Genomic DNA, 22475 nt, shown 5'->3' with positions numbered 1-22475 from the left:
GCAACACCTCCCTCTCCCTCTCATTCTACCCCTGCAACATCTCCCCCCCCCCCCCCACCATACCCACCCCACCCCCACCCCATCCCACTCTACCCCTGCAACACCCCCTCTCACTCTACCCCTGCAACACCTCCCCACCCCCCTCTCACTCTACCCCTACAACATCTCACCCCACCCCCACCCCACTTCCACTCTACCCCTGCCTCACCTCCCGCAGCTCCCACCCTGCAGCCCGCCTCTCTCTCTCTCCCAGGGACTGTCTCGCACCAAACGTGCGGCTTCAGACCGAGTCCTGACGTCAGTGCTCCCACACCTTTGACACACTGGTGTCTGTGTTTGACTTGCATCTGCTCTATATAAAGGCACTGAACTGCAAGGCGGCGCACAACGCACTCAGATGCCTAGTGAAAGCCCCCCGCTTTCGGCAGCTCCCCGGACACCACGCACCCCCTCTCGCCGCCCCAGGCTGTGCTGTGCTGGCCTGTGCTGAGCTGGACTGTGCTGTGCTGAGCTTGACTGTGCTGTGCTGAGCTGGACTGTGCTGAGCTGAGCTGTGCTGGACTGTGCTGAGCTGGACTGTGCTGAGCTGGACTGTGCTGAGCTGAGCTGGACTGTGCTGTGCTGTGCTGAGCTGGACTGTGCTGAGCTGAGCTGGACTGTGCTGGACGGGGTTACTCCGCGGTTGTCTCTGCAGAAGGTCGCGGCTGCTCCGGGCTGACCAAGTTGCGCTGTTGTCCCGGGCTCGGGATGTCCGCTATCAGCGGCCCCTCGCCGCTTGGCAGCAGCATGAGCTGGAATGGAGAATGATCCTTAACATGAATCTCGCTCAACCCGGCGGAGCTGTGGGTGGCAACCGGTCATCCTTAGCACCACTTTTGTACGAAGGCAACTTGACCGCCAACGTTTCAAACGGGACCTTCCAAAACTGCAGCCTGCCGCCCCTCAACGCGACCCGGGGAGCGGTCCTGGGGCTGGTCCTCGGACTCTTCATGTTGTTCGCTTTGGTTGGTAACATTCTAGTCATCCTCTCCGTGGCTTTCAACCGACACTTGCAAACAACCACAAACTACTTTATCATAAACCTGGCCATCGCAGACTTGCTCCTAAGTACAACAGTGCTGCCCTTTTCTGTCACTTTAGAGATCGTAGGGCACTGGATCTTCGGGAGGATCTTTTGCGATATTTGGGCGGCACTTGATGTGCTCTGTTGCACTGCCTCTATCATGAGCCTGTGTGCCATTTCAATAGACCGTTACATAGGTGTCCGCTACTCTCTGCGCTACCCCTCTATTGTAACCGAGACGAGGGCAGTGTCAGTTATAGTGGCAGTTTGGGCTCTATCGATTGTGATCTCCATCGGACCTCTCCTGGGTTGGAAACAGCCTGCTCCGCCCGACGAAAAGGACTGTCAGATCACACTGGAAGCTGGTTACGCTCTCTTCTCCTCGCTAGGGTCCTTTTACATACCCTTAACCGTCATCCTGGTGATGTACGTTCGGGTCTACATTGTGGCCAAAAGGACTACCAAGAACTTGGAGGCTGGTGTGATGAAGGAAACCTCGGACTCCAGAGAGCTGACCTTACGCATCCATTGCAGGAACATTCAGGAGGAGGCCCTTGCCTCCAGGTCCAAAGGGCCCCATCTAAGAAGTTCGCTGTCGGTGCGCCTCCTCAAGTTCTCCAGGGAGAAGAAGGCAGCGAAGACCCTAGGCATCGTTATGGGCATGTTCATGCTTTGCTGGCTGCCATTCTTCATTGCCCTTCCCCTGGGTGAGTAGAAGTCAATTACTGAATAGTGGCGTAAACCTAATGAGCACCACAGATATAAAGCTTGACCGGGACAAAATAGATGAAAATCCCTTCACTTTGTTTAAAATGGTCCCCTAAATGGGGAGTTCAAATGGGTCGGTGACAATTTTATATACAGTTCACTCATTACTGTTGACTCGTGTCTCCAAGACTGATAAATGAAAATGCATTGTTTATAATTGTGAACGTTTTCACAGCGCATGAAGTTTCCAGGTAAGCTGAAAAATGGAGACACGTGTTTTTTTCGGGTCTCGACCAGAAACGTCACCTATTCCTTTTCGCCAGAGATGCTGTCTGACCCGCAGAGTTACTCAATAGACAATAGACAATAGGTGCAGGAGTAGGCCATTCGGCCCCTCGGGCCAGCACCGCCATTCACTGTGATCATCCACAATCAGTACCCTGTTCCTGCCTTCTCCACATATCCCTTGACTCCGCTATCTTTAAGAGCTCTATCTAACTCCAGCTTTTTGCGTCTATCATCGGGGTTTTTTTTATTGGTTGGGATGATGTTCTGATGCCTCCTGCAAGCACCTTTAAATGTCTTGTGAAATGTTTTTGGCGAGTTACAGTGACGAGCAGCATATTTAGTTCCTTCGCAAAATGTCAGCGACAAGCATGTAAAACTCGGAAACGTTGCATGGATACTTTTTCACTTCAAGACGTTTCAACTTGGGGAAATAGTTTTACACATTCCTCAGCCTCTCTCCTCAATCCGTCAATTAGCACCAGGTTAAATCATATTTGCAGTGGGAACAAGAATGTGTTTTAAAGAAATAACATTTTTTATTTTAAGAACGCCAAAAAATACGTTAGTTTTATGATTGTGTTTATTCGAAAATCCAGCCATGTTGAAATGATTGATCGAATAGCATGCAAATATTATTCAGGCAGCAAGCCACAAGATTCATTCTTTCACATTTGTGTGTTCTTGGAACTTTCCTCTATATCTGTAGAAAGCATGAAGTCTAATAAAGGGGCACTTTCATAAATAGAATAAAAACGTGTTCACGATTTCTGGGGCAAGAGTGTGGTGACTAAATAAATGCTTTGAAAATAACTCAAGCTTAAAATATCAACCCAAGACAGCACATAACTGAAAATCAAGATAATGTTAATTAGCGTTAAGCAGCCTTGCATTACATAGTCTCCACTTTAAGTGTCTTCTTAAACAGTGACAATATGACCTTTACACTGACCTTTACACGTGAGAGATTAGGAGCACTTAAACTGGTAAATCGATTATATCAATGCCGACGTTAGCGGGTAATAAGAACTGAGATCAACTTTAAAACTATTTCGGCGGTGTATGATCATTTAACTATGGCTGTGCTGTGCACCTCCTTGAAGCTGGTAATTTGACATTATTAGAATAAATATATATAATTAAAGCAGGACAAATCAGTTTTAAAGAAATGAAAAATCGAATTGATTCCGTGAGGCTTGTCAAGCGGCCACTCGCTCAAACTGGAAGCCGTAATTAAAAGCCTTCATTGATGTTTCAGAGGTCGGAAAGGTGGGTAGCAAACAATAAATGCTCGCACGGCATTTCGCTGCGGGGCTCTGCCACACTGAGCCAGACCTCCCAACATTTGATTTTACAAATTCATAACTTTGATGTTCGAAATTCAGAATTTTACATCAAAATTTATAATATGGCGCGTAATGCAACTTTGCAGCAAAAATATATGCATGCCAAATGCGCATACACTACATTCATGTGTGAAAAACAACTATTATTTCCACCAGTCTGGAGTTCTTGGACTACATGAACAATGTCAGGCATATCATGAGTACATTCTGCTATTTATAGAAAGGTTATTGAACGGAAATACTTTTTACAACACAAAGTTTTGTGTTCTTTCTATTTTGCTTTTTCCTTGCACATCCCAATTCTCTTGGTATTGAATAAAAAACAATGGTCATAAAATGTATGAATAAGTTATGAAGAAAAAGTTTCATTTAAAATTGCACATACTTAATTTCATTGAGGACATACTTGCTCCAGTGGTCTTCAACAGCAAATCACAATGGTCCATGTCCCCCCCCCCCCCCCCCCCACCCCCCACTCCCATTCTGCGAGGCCAGGCGAGCGGCGGGGCCCGGCGAGGGGTGGGGCCAGGCGAGTGGCAGGGCCAGGCCAGGTGAGCGGCGGGGCAAGGCCAGGCGAGGAGTTGGGCGAGGCCAGGCGAGGGGTGGGGCGAGGCCAGGCGAGGAGTGGGGCGAGGCCAGGCGAGGAGTGGGGCGAGGCCAGGCGAGGAGTGGGGCGAGGCCAGGCGAGGAGTGGGGCGAGGCCAGGCGAGGAGTGGGGCGAGGCCAGGCGAGGAGTGGGGCGAGGCCAGGCGAGGAGTGGGGCGAGGCCAGGCGAGGAGTGGGGCGAGGCCAGGCGAGGAGTGGGGCGAGGCCAGGCGAGCGGCGGGGCCAGGGGCAGTGCGAGGCCAGGCGAGCGGCGGAGTGAGGCCAGGCGAGCGGCGGGGCCCGGCGAGGGGTGGGGCCAGGCGAGCGGCAGGGCCAGGCCAGGTGAGCGGCGGGGCCCGGCGAGTCCAGGTGAGAGGCGGGGCCATGCAAGCGGCGGGGCGGGGCCAGGCGAGGAGTGGGGCGAGGCCAGGCGAGGAGTGGGGCGAGGCCAGGCAAGCGGTGGGGCGGGGCAAGGGGCAGGGCGAACGGCGAGACATGTGTTTTGCGGAAAAATGCGAGGCAAAATCGGAATGGCGGAAATGAATCAAGAAAGCGGAAACTTTCTGCCAAATTCGGAAGGTTTGGAGGTCTCCTTAGCTTTTGAGTTGCCCCAGAAGTGAGTCGGATCTCTTCTGAGAAGACACACGACCTTCACTAAAGGGGTTTTTAGTTTCTTTCCTGTTCTCCTGCTCTCCCTGTTCACTATTAACGATACAATTAAGTGCCGCTGGAATAACAAAAAAGGCACATCTTGTTAACCCCCACTTCTCCTGTTCTGGTCATTGGGTTCGATGGAGTATGCGTTTTGACACTAGGAAGAGTATAGCCAGGAGTTATTAGTATAAGATGTTCGACATTCAGCGGAAACGTCTTTACTGGAATATTGGATTCATCACCCAGCAGCTTGGCTGAAGCACGTGCTTTATGGTGGTACGTGCCATAGATTCAGATGAGGAAAAAACAAAAGGATTCTTCGGTGCAGCATAAATGCTGGCGTCAATGGACTGACTGGCCTGTTTCTGAGCTCTACACCTTGTGTATACCCGCATCATTCCTGACCACTGCTCTCTGCACCACCATAAGTGACGTTTTTTTCATTCATTATTCTGTCCCTTCAAATTAAAGAGTTTCTCAGAATCTCCAAGTTGTGTTCTTTAAATAGAGTCAGAGAGTTATCCAGCATGGATACAGGTCCTTCAGCCCAACATGCCCACATCGATCAAGGTGCCCCATTGACATTTGACCCATATCGCTGTGAACCTTTCCTACCCATGTACTTCTCCAAATTTATTTTAAATGTTGTTATAGTATCTTGCAGTTATAGTTCCATATACCCACCACCCTCTGTATGGAAAAAGTTGTCCCTCAGATTCCTATTAAACTTACCCGTCTCACCTTAAAACTATTTCCTCTGGTGCTTGATTCTCCTACTCTGGGTAAAAGACTTTGCATTCACTTTATTAATTACCCTCATTACACCTCTGTAAAATCACCCTTCAGCCTCCTACGCTCCAAGGAATAAAGTCCTAACTCAGGCCTTCAGGTCCTGGCAAACTCCATGTAAATGATTTCAACAACCCTTTGACTAGGACAGCACCATTGACATCAACATCACTCTGTTTCTCCCATCCAATAGTTCTGTACATCACAAAAGCAGGCCATTTGGTCCTATTTGCCTATGCCGAGTGTTTACTTATTGTCCATTACCCTGTAAGAAAAGATAGAATGTTAAAATTGACATCATTATCATTTTGTATTCTGTATCTCAAAGTCAAATAATTAAAAAATAGATAAGGTAGATAGATATTGATAAATTATTTCCCCTTGTAGGGTGGGTGAGGGAGGAGAAAGCACATAACAAGTTGGAATATGTTTACAAATAGAGATTGTTTATTGAAAGGGGAAAACACCAGAACTAATTTTTCATACAAAAGGTAAGTAAATCTGGAAATTTATCCTTCTAAAGACACAAGATAAAGGGCTAATTTAAAGTTATGTAAGGTAAGTATATCAAACACCAGCAACTAGGTTAGTAAATGAAAATGAGGTATGGAACAACCCGAAGACAACTGATTCAGCTATTGGATGTGGAAGGAATACTCTCCTTCCGATGTGCTGGATAGATCTCAATTATTTTATCTCAATTATTCCATCCCCTTGCGGGGGCTGTGCGTGTCGTTTGCCTCGGTAGGGGTCGAGCTGCCTGTCCGTGGGTGCGGGGGGAAGAGAGTGGAAGTTTTGTTGCCTTCCATCACAGTGAGGGGGTGTTTGGAGTCACTGTGATGGATGTTTGTGTTGGGGTCGTGTGTCCTGTGTTTTATTTTTTGCTGTGTCTTGTGACTGCTGAAATTTCGTTCGGTATTTATACCGAATGACAATAAAGTTCTGTTATGTTATGTTATGTTATTTAATGTTCGTAATGCTTATGTTTTATCTCAAATATGGCATTCTCCCAAACAGCAGATGGGGAAGCAAAACAGTTTGGAGAGAGTCACTAATCAATTCAAAGATTCAGTCATCTGTAGTGGCGGGATAACAAATTCTTTGCATCTGGGGCAAAAATCCCAGAGCTTGAAAGGCCTGATACAATTTCCTGTTGCAACATTACTAGAGTCCAGTATTGTCAATCATCCTCCAGAATTTTAACTGAGGTGGACCCGTTGGGTGCAAATCTCTCCTGCGGGCCTCTCCTGCGAGCCGGGAAACCTTCCCCCAACTGACGATCCTGCGGGCCCGGCAAAAATTAAATGACTTTTTTTTAAATGAAATAAATATAAATGAAATTGTCTATTTAAAAAAAAGAAAGAAACCTTTCTTGAAAATAAGGGTTTTTTTCTTTAAATTAAACTGAGTTTTTTTAAGATGAAAGAAATGTAAATGAAAATGGCAATCTTTTTTTAAAAAAAGGATAAAGTCTTTCTTGAAAATAAAGCGTTTTTTAAAATTAAACGGCTTTTTTAAAAATGAAATAAATCTAAATGAAAGTGATGATTTTTTAAAAAGAATGAAATAAAACTTGCTTTAAAATAAAGCGTTTCTTCTTTAAATTAAACTCCCCCCACGTGGTACCCAGACCAATCGGTCGCCGAGTATTTTTTCTTTAAATTAAGCACAGTTTTTGTTAAAATGAAATGAATGTAATGAAGATGTCGATTTTTTTAAAGAAATGAAATAAATATTTTTTCAAAATAAAGCGTTTTTTTCTTTTTTTTAGAAAATGATATAAATCTTTCTTTAAAATAAAGCGTTTCTTTAAGTTAAACAGCCCTTTTTTAAATGAAATAAATTTAAATGAAAGTTGTGATTGGGAGCCAAACAATGGACCCCACCTGGGGGGGAGCGGCAGGAGACAATCAGGATGCCCTGGTGGCACGTATGTATTAAATGAACAGGCCCCAACTGCACAGGTGCGGAGCTGTTGGGTTCCCATTGTGACGTCAAAGGCACACCGGAACAGACGTCGGTTTTCCCGGAGGGGGGGAGCGCATTTATTAAAGTCAGCGGCAGCTCGTCGGCTCAGCAGACCCCCCCCCCCCCCATTGGCTGCCACTCCCGTCACTTGGGCGGGTCCCATTGTGACGTGAGCGCTGAAGACGGGCAAGGTAAGTTGTAAAGTGAATTTTTAAACTTTATTTTTAAACTTTAAAATGTCAATAACTTCAAAAATATAAGACCAATTTGAATGAAACTTGGGTAATACAGAGCCCAGGACAATGGTGAGTAAGGTAGGCCTAAAATTGTCGCACTATCGTGTACCGTATTTTTCCGGATGAAATCGGCACAAATAAACATACGGGACAAACATACGGGTGGAACAAACATACAGGGACAGGAGAACAAACAAGATGGGAGTCTTAGTAATATATAGATGGATGATCTGGAGAATCATTCCAATGGATAATTCAGAAAAATGACGCACATCTCAATCTCAGGGTGGACCTGCTGGGCCCAAAGCTCTCCTGCATTGGTGTAGCACCATCCGTCCCCCAACCACTCACCCACTCCAGGCGCGTGGCATGCTGGGACGGGCGGCGGTCCTCCCGCTGGGCGTCCGGGGGGGAGGGGGAGCGCATTTATTAAAGTCAGTTTATTGGCCGCGACTCCCTGGACCCCCTCCCTCATTGGCTGGCACTCTTGCGGGTCCCATTGACATCACACGCTGAAGATCGTAATGAAATAGGTTTAAAAGGTCATTTTTAAACTTAAAAATCTCTCTAACTTTAAAAATAAAACACCAATTTGAATGAAAGTTGCTGTAGAGCGTCGACAGGACAATGGTGATTAAGGTGGTGCTAACATTGTGGTGCTATCGTCTACCGTTTTGGCTGTATTTCCATAACCAATTCGCAGATACATAAATATATCTATAGATATATATATTTACACGATCAGAGTTTAGGTAATATACAGATAACATTTAGATAGATGAAAGTAGGAATGCACACGCACTGTCAACAAACCTCTTCGGAGGGAGCCACTCACCCCGGCCCCAGCCCCGGGTGGCCATCACAGCGAGTCCCGCCTGTTCCTCTCTCCTGCCCCCCTCCTCATTTGCTGCCACTCCTGTCACTCGTGCGGGTCCCGCCCCCCCCCCCCCCCCCCCCCCCCCAACAGCCATCTTGGGCACGGCAAATGGAAACGGGATTTAAGGGATTTATTAAAGTTTAGAATGTCAAAAAACTTAAAAATATAACACCAATTTGAACTAAACTTGCTACTGCACACCCCAGGAGATCTCTTGCCACCCGAGGACCTCTCCGACCTGGCAACCCTCGCTCAACTGACGACACTCACCCACTCCATCCCCCTCTACCCCCCCTTTTCCTCCCCTCCCCCCTCCTCCCCTGCTCCCTCTCCTCCCCTGCTCCCTCTCCTCCCCTGCCCCTCTCCCTCACCCACTCCATCGCCTCAACCCACCCTATCCCCCATTTTCCATTCATCTTTAGTTCAATAATTTTGTGTTTATGTCCTGCCAGATAAAAATTGCTGCCAGATTTTTTTAAATGTTGATTTGGAAAGTGGTACATTGCTGGCTATTTCATAGAAATACAGAAGCATAGAATGGGGGGGGGGTTGGGAGGGTGGTAATGGCACTGAAGGACACCATTTGGCCCAAAAAGGCACACAGTGCTGGAGTAACTCAACAAATCAAGAAGCATCCTTGGAGAACATGGATAGGTAATGATTCGGGTCAGGATCCTTCTTCAGACTGATCGTAGGAGGGATGAGAAGCAAGCTGGAAGAGAGTAGGAGCAGGACAATGCATGGCAGCCAATAGGTGAACACAGGTGAATGGGTGTTGTGATAGACCGGTGGTTGGATAAAGGCCAGGGATGAAAAGAAAGGTGTTAGACAAAATAATTGAAGAATTGCGAATTGTGAACCCAGAGGAAGGTTTGTAGGTGCAGACGAAGGAAAGGGGAGAAATAGGTGTGAGTCTAGGTGGGGCACAGGGGAGGATGGGGGGAAGAAAGGGGAGAGGTTATTATCTAAAATTGGAGAAATCAATCTTCATACCATTGGGTTGGAAGATATCGAAGCAGAATATCAGGTGCTGTTCCTCCATTTTGTGTGTGGAGGTGGCACATTCTGGCAATGGTGGAGGCCAAGGAGAGAATGGTCAGTGTGGGACTGCGAAGGGGAGTTAAAATGATTAGAAATCAGGAGATCCGGTAGGCCTTGGCGGACCGAGTGCAAGTGTTCATTGATATTGTCACCAAGTCTACACTTGCTCTTGTCAATGTACGGTAGCCCATAACGGCAACACCAGATGCAGTAGATGAGGTTAGAGGAGATGCGCATGAACCTCTATATCGCCTGGAAGGGCTGCTGAGGTCCCTGGATGAAGGCGAGGGAGGAGGTATTGTGTCAGTTGTTACACACCAGCTCTTTACCAAACCCACTTACTAGTTCTAAATCCCAGCCCCTGTTCTGCATTCCTGCAAATTTTTCACCAACATGTATTTATATAATTCATTCCAGAAAGCCTCAATGGAATCTGTCTCAGCACACCTCTAGCTCTTTGACATGGGGTAGCTAATAGGCAACCAGTTGTTATATTGTTTTTGATAATTTGGAAGGCATTCACACAGAAGGTTGATTAACAAGGTTAGAAAACTCCTGACTCTCAGTCTGAAGAAGGGTCTCGACCCAAAACGTCACCCATTCCTTCCCTGCAGAGATGCTGCCAATCTCGCTGAATTACTCCAGCATTTTGTGTCTATCTTTGGTGTAGACCCGCATTTGCGGTTCCTTCCGACACTTTGGGAACAATTGATTTATCAGACATGTCTATGGTGAGGAAAATGATGTGGTTGTGAATATGATGTGGAAACTCCAGATAGGCAGCACCCAATGTCAGGTTTGAACCTAGGTTACTGCAGCTCTCCTGAGGCAGCAGCTCTACATGCTGTGCAACTTTGCCTCCCCAAATTGTCTTTTGTATATGTGAGCGAAAAGAACAGAGAGTAATCCTGAAAACATTACACCAGCACAGAATTGTTGATCTCAAGGACCTATTTTAGTGATGTAGCTTTGAGGTATCTTTGGGTATAAGATTAAAACCTGATCTAACCACATACAATTCGAAGTTGATTTAAACATAAGAGCATACAATATTTGTTGATACTCGACCCCATCTAACCCAACATATACACAATCAGCACCTGGGGCTCAGGCCCAGTATTCATAGCGCACTCAAGCATCAGCCTAGTTTTGAGTTGCTTGTTAGTACCAGTGGGAGGCCCAGTGCTGCTTGACAACTGGACCACATTTCCCATTTGCACTCTGCTCTGCATTTCACAGTCAAAGGCTCAGCCAGTGCTCAACATTGCTCCCGGAACTGGGCATCCAGAGCAGTGCTGCATGGCAGTGGTGCCAAGGACTACTGGCCTTCTTCCCTCTGCTTGTCCTCATCCTCCCTGTCAAGTCATGGCAAATGTAGCAAGGCATCCCATTTAAACACCATCAGGCAGCACCCAGTGTTCCTAATCTCCAGGAGCTCTGATATGGCCCTGAAAACATGCTCCACTAGACAAATATTTACTCAGACCATCCATTTAATACACTTTCTCCAATTTCCAGGCAGCTATATAGTTGCCCCAATGGTTCCTGTGTCTGCTCATTCACAAACCTACCTTCATATGAATTTGATCTGGAAAATATTGGCAGGCATTACAAAGATTTTATTGTACAGTAAAAGCATACTCCGTATGATAATTGAATGCCTTGCGCATACTTGTGCTCCACTCTTATTTCATGAAATGATTCCATATAATTTATTTTTAGAAAAGTTTATAGGTCATCCTTCAAGTGTGCGTTATAAAGTAAAAATTTGTCAAATCATTTTTTTAAATGTTTTGTTTTGGAATCCATTTATGTCAGAGTGCCATCTGTTTGAAATGACCCTGAAGTGATGGCAATAAATAATTGAAATGTGTGTGTGTACACAACACTGAAATAGCATTCAGCTGTTAGACAGGGATAGGATGTTGCTCCATATAAACCATTACTTAGTAGGCATAACCTATGTAAGTCTTAAGTGAGTGGTTATGAAATTACGTATAAATATTTTTGTGAACTGAGAAATTGTATACAAAGATGCAATCAGTGTTCATGATTTACAAATTTTGATTTGGATCATAATCATCAACTTGCATTCAGAACATTTCTTCCCTCTTCCCTATCGCACTATTACAATGTTTATATCCAGTGTGCCATTTCAGGCACCATTAATAGGAACTACAGATGATTTCTATGAAATGATCCTGTTTCATAAGCTCAATTTATGATTATTGAACTTTTTAAAAAATGCACACTGACCAAACATTTTTTTTTAAATCCCAAGGTAGGTAAATATCTTTTGTTTCCATATATTTCAGTGGCTGGTAGATAATTTAATAGATATGATGATCTTAGGCAGCAGAATTGATTCCTTGGAAATCTCTGCTGCCAACTAGCTGATGGGAAGTTCTTCTTGAAGTGCAGATTAGATCCATTAAAAAAAGGAAGAACAGCATTCAGAGAACTACGTTTAGTAATCAGCCTGGTAATACTCATCATGGGAAAAGTAATTCTATCTTGCAGAAACATGACAGCAGTGGTTGAACATTTGTAAATCATTGTATACATCCATTGGAAAATGTGACATTGCAATATCAGTAATCCCAGTTGATAGATTACTGAATGGTTGCCAGGTGCCCTCGTTTACCCATGTGTCATATGAAATGTGCAAGAGCACACATCACCACTGAGTCACAATAATCTAAGAATTCCTATGGCTTTTCATGGATTATAGTTTGGAAAATATTTTGAAATTTATTTTATTATGTTTTTTAAAGTTTGGGGGTGTTTTAAAGTAGCAACAGTATTATGTGAATGTTCATGAATTGTGAATACCCTGAAGGAATTTTCAAAAACATATTTCAGCATAACTTCATCTAAGTAATTGTAAAGCAGTTTTGTGTCACTTTGGAGAAATGTTCCCTATATATTTATGTAACCAACCTATGCAGTATGTTTTCAAACCTATATGGTATTGGTCAAAATACATTATTGCCCCATGAATCCATTTTATTACTATTTAGTAGATATTGTATGTAAGGCACATTGCAGTGTATTAGTGTCACGTAAATTTGTCTTTATTATCAAAATAGAGGACTATTTGTTAATTAATAAATTTAGGCGTTTTGTATGTGTGCTAGTAAACTGTGCCTAAATATCACTGAATCTTTATTAATATAATTACTGAGCAACATGTACAGAATTCTGGCAGTTAATATACATTATTGTCATTATAAAATGATATGTAGCACATGGACAGACGGTAACTGAGTGACTGAATAATGAGTTAGGTCACACTGCCAGCTGTTCCATTTAAAACATTCAAAAACAATGGCTCGTTCCAGTACATGTTTGAACATCATTGGGAACATCCGACCTCTGCCTCTAGGGCATTGTGTAATGCATGAGCTGAGAAGCTGGATACACTTTGTATCTGGCCCCTCGACTTTGCACCTTCCTTGCAGGTGACCCCATTCATTCAAATGGGATCACCACCTTAGTTGAAAAAGTAAACGGTTTGTTTCACATATTATGGATGGATAACATGGATTGGTGACATTCCAGCTCGGGACCAGACTGATTGGTGTGGGGGGGGGGGGATCTCGAAGAGAGGTGTGGCAGGGCAAAGTGGGAAAAGTAATAGATGGATAAAGGTGAGGGGGAGGGGGGTAGGGGTTGATTGATAGATGGTTGTGAACAAATGCCAGAGATAAAAAGACAAGAGGTGTGAGACAAAAGGATTGCAGAGTTGCAAATTGTAAAGCTAGAGAAAGGAATGTATGTGAAAAGTTCATACTGCAGGGTTGTAAGCTATCCAAATGGAATATAAAGTGCTGTTCCTCCAGTTGGCATGTGTCCTCACTCTGACAATTGAGGAGGCCCAGGACTAGAAAGGTATGGCAATGGGAAGAGAAGTTAAATTAGTTAGTAACCAAAAGATCGAATAGGCTTTGGCGGACTGAGAACAAGTGTTTGGCGAAATAGTTGCCGAGCCTATGTTTGGTATTGTCGATTTACAGGAGGTCACATTGGGAACACTGGATGCAGTAGAAAAGATTAGACAAGGTGTACGTGAACCTTTGTCTCACCTGGAAGGACTGCTGGGGTACCAGGATAGAGGCAAAGGAGGAAATCTAGGGACGAGTGTTACATCTCCTGCGGATGCAGGGAAAAGTACCTGGGGAGGGGGTGCTTGGTTGGAAGGGATGAGTGAACCAAGGTGTTGCAGAAGGAGCAGTCTCTGAGGAAGGCGGAAAAGGGTGGGGTTGGGAAGATGTTATTGGTGGCGAGATCACGTTGGAGGTGGCGGAAATGTCACAAAATTATGTGTTGGATGATGAGGCTGGTGGATTGAAAGGTGAGGACCGGGGATACTCTATCCTTGTTCCGTCTGCGGGGGGAGCGGTAACAAGAGCTGAACTCCAGGACACATAGACATAGATGAGACATAGATGAGGAATCCATCTATGACAGAAGGGGGAAAACCACTTCTACCAAGGAAAGCCAACATCTCTGATGTCCTACAATGGAAAATGTCATCTTGGGAGCAGATGTGGAGGAGACAGAGAAGTTGAGAGAAGGGGATAGCACCTTTGCAAGAGACAGGGTGGAAAGAGATGTAGTCAAGATAACTGTGGGGGTCACTGGGTTTGTAGCGGACGTCAGCTGTTAATCTATCCCCTGTGATGGAGCCAGAGAGGTCAAGAAAAGGGAGAGAGGTGTCCGAGGTAGTCCAGGTGAATTTGAGGGCAGGGTGGAAATTAGTGATAACTTTAATGAAATCAACAAGTTCTGTGCAGGTTCAGGAGGCAACCCTTCTGCAGTCGTCAATGCGATGGAGAATGAGTTAGAGGATGGTGTCAGTGTACATTTGGCACAAAGGCTGTTCAACGTAACCAACTAAAAGGTGGGTATCAACAGGAACTATTAATTAAATGGTTTCAGCTGTTTCAAAATGTATTTGATCAAAGACATTGTGAGGGCAAAACCTGTCATGAAGCCATGAGAACAGTCTCTGGGCAGGGCCTTAGTTCCTGCTACATTTGCCTTTGATGCTCCTTGCAGACTGCCCCGCCTCACAGAACAGTCGCACGAGCAATGTTGGCCGGATATTTGGAGCTGTGCTGTTGCAAAAAGTAGTTCTGAGTTCAGACATCCTGAGAGATTGAATCCCTTATTGTTATATCATAACAATGCAGATTTAAATGTATCAGTAATGACCAGGAATTAAAGTGTTTGGCAACCGGGAAATCAGGTAGGTCCAGAGGCTAAGCAGAGGTTCACTTGCACCTCCTTCAACCTCATCTACTGTAACCGTTATTCAAGGTGTGTACTCTTATACATCAGCGAGACCAAACTTAGACTGGGCGATCGTTTCGCTGAACACCATTGCTCAGTCCGCCTGGACATACCTGATCTCCCCGTTGCTAAACACTTTAATTCTCCTTCCCATTCTCACACTGACATTTCTGTCCTGGGCCTCCTCCATTGTCAGAGTGAGGCCAAACACTAATGTGGAGGATCAGCATCTCATATTTCGCTTGGGCAGCTAACAACCCAGCAGTATCAATCTTGATTTCTCTAACTTCAAGTAACTCTTGCATCCCCCCCTCTCTCCATCCCTCGCCCACCGAAGTCATACTAGCTTCAGTCATCTTGTTGAGTCTCATTGTCTGTAACTCGTTTTCACTGAGCTCACAGTTAACTGTTTCCTTTATCATCTTTACTTTTTTGCATATCTTTCATTCATTTGATCTATCTCTCTCTGTATCGCCGTCTATATCTCTCGTTTCCCTTTCCCTTGACTCTCAGTCTGAAGAAGGGTCTCGACCCGAAACGTCATCTGTTCCTTTTCTCCAGGGATGTTGTCTGACCTGCTGAGTTACTCCAACTTTTTGTGTCTATTTCCAAAAGTGGTGTCGGTTTCATAATGTAATGATAATGAACGATAACAGTCGTTCCCTCATTAGAACAGCAAAATGGGTTCCAAGCTCCACTGTTAAATGGCAATTGTTTATTTCCCATTGATAGGATTAATATATTTTATTTTTCATCAAAACCGAGAATGTAAAACAACTGAATTCTTGTTCTAAAGTGTCAATTTTCTAATGAGTTGTTAATGTTTTTTAATGTTCTTTTTCAAGCATTCTTTTAACAAGCTTTTTCAACATTCCAGATTATTTATCTTAGAAACTCCTCTCCTTTCATGAGTACTTGCAATGGAAAATTAATCAGGAAGCCCTCTGCAATTTTATCTTTATCCAAGAGCCTTGTGAAATTGAAATTACTGAAGAAGATAAAGAGTCCAAATGTCAGTACCCTGAGGTAGAGCAGTTTAAAAATAATGAGGAGCAGTGAGGCTCGATGAAGAGAAAGCCATTTCCTTTGAGGAGTAACCTACTCTCTCGCTTGTCATTGATCCGTTGGAAAAGGAACTGCACAGAAGCACTTTTCTTGATCATTCCCGAAAAGAAGGCACAGTTGTTATCCTCAGTCCCCTTGAGATGAGATTATTTACATTGAAGCAAGGAAGGTATCAATTTCCCCATTAACTCACTCAAAGCCTGGTGCCTCAGCATCTCATTTGGGAGGCACTTGTCTTACATTTTTGCATTATGTGAGATAATTGTAGATATGCCTGTGGCTGCCACAGATGCTGAAAACCTCCCTCAGGTAACAACATAAATTATTATGCCATTGGCTGCAAATCTTCTGAGAACTTTTCATTTTCTTTTTCCGTATTTAAAATTCTACAAACATTCCGTTTTCTTTGCAGAACTGAGATCATCATTTAAGTTTTAAATCCCCAGACCTGTCAGACCTAAACTTTGTTTCTGCAATATTACTCTTCATTTTGAGTAATTCGTCCCATGGCATTGAACACAATTGATCACTCGGTGGCAGGTTTTTGTCTACATAACATACAGCATATAGATGAATCCTGAGTGAATCTGCTGAGTGACTGTTTTTTTATTCCTTGAGCTTTTTTCATCCTTTTCATTCTCCTGACATTAAAAAAAATGGACAGGCAATGAATCTTCTGCTCTCCACTTTTAATTTACGGTTCACTTCATATCCATGACTCCTCAGAGTATTGCTTCAAAAAATTAAAAAAATAATAGTTGAATACATGCACAAATCTAGTGTGTGTACATCATAAACATTATTAAATGAATGAGTAACTGGGATTGAATTTGCCTCTTTCATCTGCAGGGGCTATAGTTTCTCTTTCTGCTGCCCTGCATCCATTGGAAGCAATTATTTTCCTCGTGATAAATGAATGCACCTACTGTCCAGAGTCTGGTTCTTTGTCAGTTATTATCAATTTATCAATTATTGCAACAGTATCATACCTCTTGTCAGTATTCTCACAGGGATGGTGATGGTTTTGTGAGTGGACACTGATAATGTTTTATAACTCAAAAGTCAATAAGTGACCATTGTTGAGTTTGTGTATGATATAAATCATATTGAATGTTTACAGTAAATATTGGTCAATTATTTCAGGAGTAGAATGTAATAATATCTGTCAGTTAATAGCCACATCATTTACCTTTGGTGCCTATCAGATCATTACAGTTCCTCTGCGTGAGGATATCTTCGGCTTTATGTAGGTGATAACCAGACTCACTTGCTTCTACTTGTTAAATTAACAGGCTTCTTGCCAACCACATCTACAATGGAATTACTCGCATACCTTAAGTGGCATAAGGCAGAGACGTCTGATGCTTTTCTTATTCACAATATCCAAACTGAGGAATTGGTAGAAAACACTAATATAGAATAGGACATTCGGATCCTGACTGCTGGCCAAGCTTACCTCCCTCCCACAGGGGCAGTACTAACCTAACTTGGATACAGAGGGTGACTGTCCTGACCTCCATACTGAATAGCTGTCTGACAAACCATATCTATGAAAGGCCAGAAGGGTCTCGACCCGAAACGTCACCCATTCCTTCTCTCCCGAGATGCTGCCTGACCTGCTGAGTTACTCCAGCATTTTGTGAATAAATCTATGAAAGGCCAATTGGACTCTGACCCCTGATTATTAACACTCCGTTGGCCCTTTGACAGCTCGCTGTTGCAAAAGCTTGTGTCTTAGATTTATGTTTGCAATATCATATCATATCATATATCTACAGCCGGAAACAGGCCTATTCGGCCCTCCAAGTCCGTGCCGCCCAGTGATCCCCGTACATTAACACTATCCTACACCCACTAGGGACAATTTTTACATTTACCCAGCCAATTAACCTACATACCTGTACGTCTTTGGAGTGTGGGAGGAAACCGAAGATCTCAGAGAAAACCCACGCAGGTCACGGGGAGAACGTACAAACTCCTTACAGTGCAGCACCCCTAGTCAGGATCGAACCTGAGTCTCCGGCGCTGCATTCGCTGTAAAGCAGCAACTCTACCGCTGCGCTACCGTGCCGCCCATACTCATACAATACTCATACAATTTTTGAAGTTCAAGAAACTCAAGATTTAAGAGTGTTTTATTGTCTTTTACTGACCTTCTTCATTCTTGGGCGATCAAGTTGTTGGACCAGACTATGATGCAACCTGTCAATATGTACATCTGTAGAAGTTCAAGAGAGTATTCATTAGCATACCAAATCTCCACATTCTTCTCAGGAAGTAGAGGTGTTGAAATAGACATTATTTTATTTCATTTTTAGAAATTATTTAAATCATAACAATATAATAAATGTAGATAAGGTATCTTACCATAAAATATTGAGGTAAAGTAAAATAAAGAATATTAAACAACCATTTACGTGCACTTACATTTTCAGATAATGCTAATATAATAAAGAAGAAAGGAGGACGGTATTAGACTTGAAAGCATAAAGTCAAGTAGGTAAAATAACCAGACACATGACACATGCAGATGAAATTCAATACAGGAAAATGCAAACTGGAAAGAACAAGAAGAGGTCATTTTAAAAGAGATTATGAGAAACATTTTAAGTGGAAATCTTTGTTAATGGCAATACAGGTTAACAAAATAATTTACTGTGCACACAGGGTCTGGGCTTCATATGTCGAGGCATGGAGTATAAAAACCATGAAATAATGTAAACATTTAAAATATGAGTTCAGTACCAGCTGGAGGGTTCTATGCAAATTTGGGAACTGGACTTTGAAATGATCTGATAGTTTTGTGAATTTACCACAATGTTTCTGGAAACAGGACCACTGTTAAGCAGACAAGCTGGGTTATGGGGAGAAGACAGGAGAATGGGGATAAGAGGGAACGTTAGATCAGCCCTGATTGAATGGCAGACTTAATGGGCTGAATGGCCTCATTCTGCTCCTATCACTTATGAACTTATGAACTTGTTCTTCTTAGAGCAGAGGATGCGAAGAAGACATTTGATAGTGGCTTTTTAAATCATTAGTGATTCATAGGGATATAGTAAAGAGAAATTGATTCCAATGACCAGAGTGTTGATAACCAGAAAGACAGCTTTAAATTGTTTTGACTAGAAGTAACACAAAGAAAAACTTTTTATATGTATCGACTTTGGAAGGCACTGCATAACCAACTGGTTTATACTGATCAACAAAGGCCTCCTGGATGTAATTAAATAAAAAACTTGAATTAAAAATTATTGTAAGCACAGGAGGAAAGACTGGGGGAGTGACACTAACTTGATTGCTTTCCAAAAGAGCCACCTCAGTCTCAGCGGGCCTAATATCCACCTCCTGTGCAATAACATTTACAACAGAGAGTGAATATGCAGATCTAAAATAATTGTCAGAACAAGCAGATGGGTGATGTAGGGAAACCTTTCTATTCAGTGAGTTGTTATGACCTTATGTTATCTTGTTATGTTATCTTATGGAATTAAATTGAATAACTTTCAAAGGATAGTGATGTGAGAGGGACATTGAAGTGTGAGTCCATGAATCCATAGAAGTAACAGGGCAGCCACATGAGGTGGTTTAGATTGAAAATGGGATTATTTCACCTTCCCCATGTGGCCCACCTGGACTCTTATTTCCCCTCCCCACCCCCCTCCACCACCATTCCTTCTTTTGGTTTCAAACTTCACAACTCTTCATTCCTTGGCCTCACACTTTTGTTTTAATCTCTGGCCTTTGTTCCAACCATCAGCCTATCAAAGCACCTGCCCCCCCCCCCAAACCCCCACACCTATCACCCGCCACGCTTTGTCCTGTCTCTCCACTCTCCCAGCTTTCTTATCCCCTCACCCGGCACAATCCATCTGAAGAAGGGTCCCAACCTGAATCGTCACCTATCCATGTGCTCCGCAGATGCTGTCTAACCCGCTGAGTTACTCCATCATTTTGTGGTGGGGTTTTTTTGTAAACCAGCATCTGCAGTTTCTTGTTTCTACTTCTATACTTTTCTTTCTTTGTCAACGAAAAGGATACAAGAACAGGGAAGTATGGTGGAATTGTATGGAACACCAGTTCAGCTAAAATTAAGGTACTGCTTTCAGTTCCTGTGGCCACATGCCAGGAAGGATGCAATTGCATTAGAAAAGTTAGAGAAGAGATATATAAAGTTTTTACAAGTAATCTCCATTATTCAGGGCTCTTACCACTCGTTACCTCCATCTTTGTGCACTTAGTGTTGCTACGGACCTCATATCCATTCTCTGATTTTGTCAGTACCATTACCTATTCCACCATGACCTACATATCCATCAAAAGATTAATTGGAACTTGTTACTTTTGTAGTTCATTCTATCACGCAGCAGCCTATTACTTTGAACAAATGTGGTAGTTTGCTGCATTACAGGTGTTATTTGAACACTCTATACGACTCACTAACATACTTCATTCTCTATTAGAACAGGGTAATCCACAACTGAATGCAGAAGCCAATAACTGAATTGGGATAAATGTGTCTTCCTTTCTTGGAGGAGATGGTGTTAGATGCCATTGGAAAGCAGGTTACTGGGTTTACAGCCAGCGATGAAATAGAATCCAGTAAAAGATACCGCCATACCTAATCTTCCATGTCTCGCACCTGTCACTAGCACATGAACCTCCTCACTCTTCCGATTTCAGCAGCACGTGGAACCACCATTCACCTAATATTCTCCCGCTTGACATCACAGCCATCCCTGCACCACGACTACAGGGAGGTGTATTTCTCATTTCAAATACCCAAGAAAAGTAACCTGACCAGGCAACGTCAGAAAAGAGTAAAAATTAAAAAGATGATACTTAATTTCACACTTGGTGCTATCAGCTCAGACATAGGCAATGCACAGTTTAGAGGAGCAGCTTAGATCTACAGGAGGTTCTAGGCACCGGGTATCATGGAAGAGGGAATGGTTAGAGCAGGTGGGAATTCAGAAGAGGGGGACGGTTCAGCATGAGTTCTTCCACAAAGAGTTCCTGTGAAGATTTTGATGGTACAGCCTGTTCAAAAAGGTTAATGCATATTTAATTGAGAAGCTTGCCAGAAATCCTGCATCATCGTCAAGGAGAATGAAGGAATCCAGTTGGGCACAGCTCTTTTCACTGCATATAAAGCCTTTTTTTTTTCATTGTGAAGAGACTGTTATGTTAGAATCATGCTGTACATAGATTCAGATGACAAGTTTCCACCAAACACCTGTGCACTGCGAGCAATGTTGTGAGCGATGACTGCTGTCATCAAGGCTACGTACCAGCAATCTGTCAGGGTCACCTTGTTGCTGTGGCATTACCAGAGAGGATTAGGAGGATGGTAATGGAAGCCCCTTGCCCTCTCACTCCTACCAGCACCTTTCTCATTGTCAGCCAGCCAGTCCAGCTGCGGCCACTCGCAACAAGATGCTGCCCAAAACTGTTGGAAGTCATCCTCCAAAATTATCTGTTGTTTCCGCTACTGAAAGTCAGGAGGCTTTCTATAGCGATGTGCATCCATATGGAAGCATTGTAGTAGGCACTAGCACAGTCATATGCAAGTAGAAAGCAAGTACTAAGAACAACCAGTTTACATTTTTGTAAAATCTGACATGATTTCATAAATGAATTCAGTTTGGAATATTTCTCTTGTGCTGAGGTTTACTCTTTCACTGTGGCCAACTGGATCAGGTGATAGTTAGTGACGGAAGGGATGCAAGTTGTGAGGCTAATAGTGCATGGAGAAATGGAACTGTAGCCAAATTTGATTCCCAATTTTTACATAAAATAGTCAGGGCTAATCATCCTGAATAGTCTCTAGTTTGCCTTCTCTCATCCTCCTCATCCTCCTGCTCCTAACTGATCACTATATTGCTCATGGCAGATGGAGTGATGTTCCAAATGACAATGTTGGTCCATCATCTACCAAAGCTAATATGGCTCATTTTGAATGGATGATCTCAGAGAACTCCGCAGAGCAATAGGAATTATCAAACTAAGAAATATAAAAAATATTTTCAGCTCCTGCTTCATAGGAGTAATTTATCTGGGGGTTGAATACATTGTTGTCTTTGACCCACCGGTATGAATATTGACTTCTCTAACTTCAAGTAACCCTTGCTTTCCCTCTCTCTCCATCCCTCCCCAATCATAGTTCACCGACTGGTTTGACTGTCCTCTTGATTAAATTTTACTTTGTCACCTTCCCCAAACTAACAATGATTTATTCTACATCTCCCTTGATCTTCATCCCCTTTGATCTGTGATAATCACACTTTACCCTTCCATGTCTCTCGTTTCCCTCTCCCCTGAGTCTGTCTGAAGAAGGGTCTCGACCCAAAACGTCACCCATTCCTTCTATCCAGAGATACTCCCTGTCCCACTGAGTTACTCCAGCATTTTGTGTATGTCTTTGACAGTGATTGGTAATAGTTCCCCGCCCAGCTCTGAGACTGCTGTTTAGGCTGCAGGCCATGGCAGATTACAATGAGGCCTTATCAAGCCACACAATGTACCTCTCTGAGTATCAGGCAGGAAAATTGTTCCCCGGATAC

The 22475-nt window shown here is 43.5% G+C and overlaps 1 protein-coding gene across 1 annotated transcript in view; it reads left to right on the top strand.

Annotated features, from left to right (window-relative positions):
* Window positions 1–803: 803 nt before the first annotated feature.
* The window catches only part of LOC144599869 (alpha-1A adrenergic receptor-like), a 30932-nt gene continuing 9260 nt past the window's right edge, over window positions 804–22475 (top strand). The window contains exon 1 of the mRNA XM_078411136.1: window positions 804–1770. Coding sequence (XP_078267262.1) covers window positions 804–1770 — 967 coding nt within the window. The remainder of the gene's footprint in view (window positions 1771–22475) is intronic.

Source organism: Rhinoraja longicauda, chromosome 14, assembly GCF_053455715.1.
Source record: "Rhinoraja longicauda isolate Sanriku21f chromosome 14, sRhiLon1.1, whole genome shotgun sequence".
In the NCBI taxonomy this organism is placed as follows: domain Eukaryota; kingdom Metazoa; phylum Chordata; class Chondrichthyes; order Rajiformes; family Arhynchobatidae; genus Rhinoraja; species Rhinoraja longicauda.
Note: the sequence above shows the minus strand (reverse complement) of the source record. Positions and strands in the feature narration are given on the sequence as shown.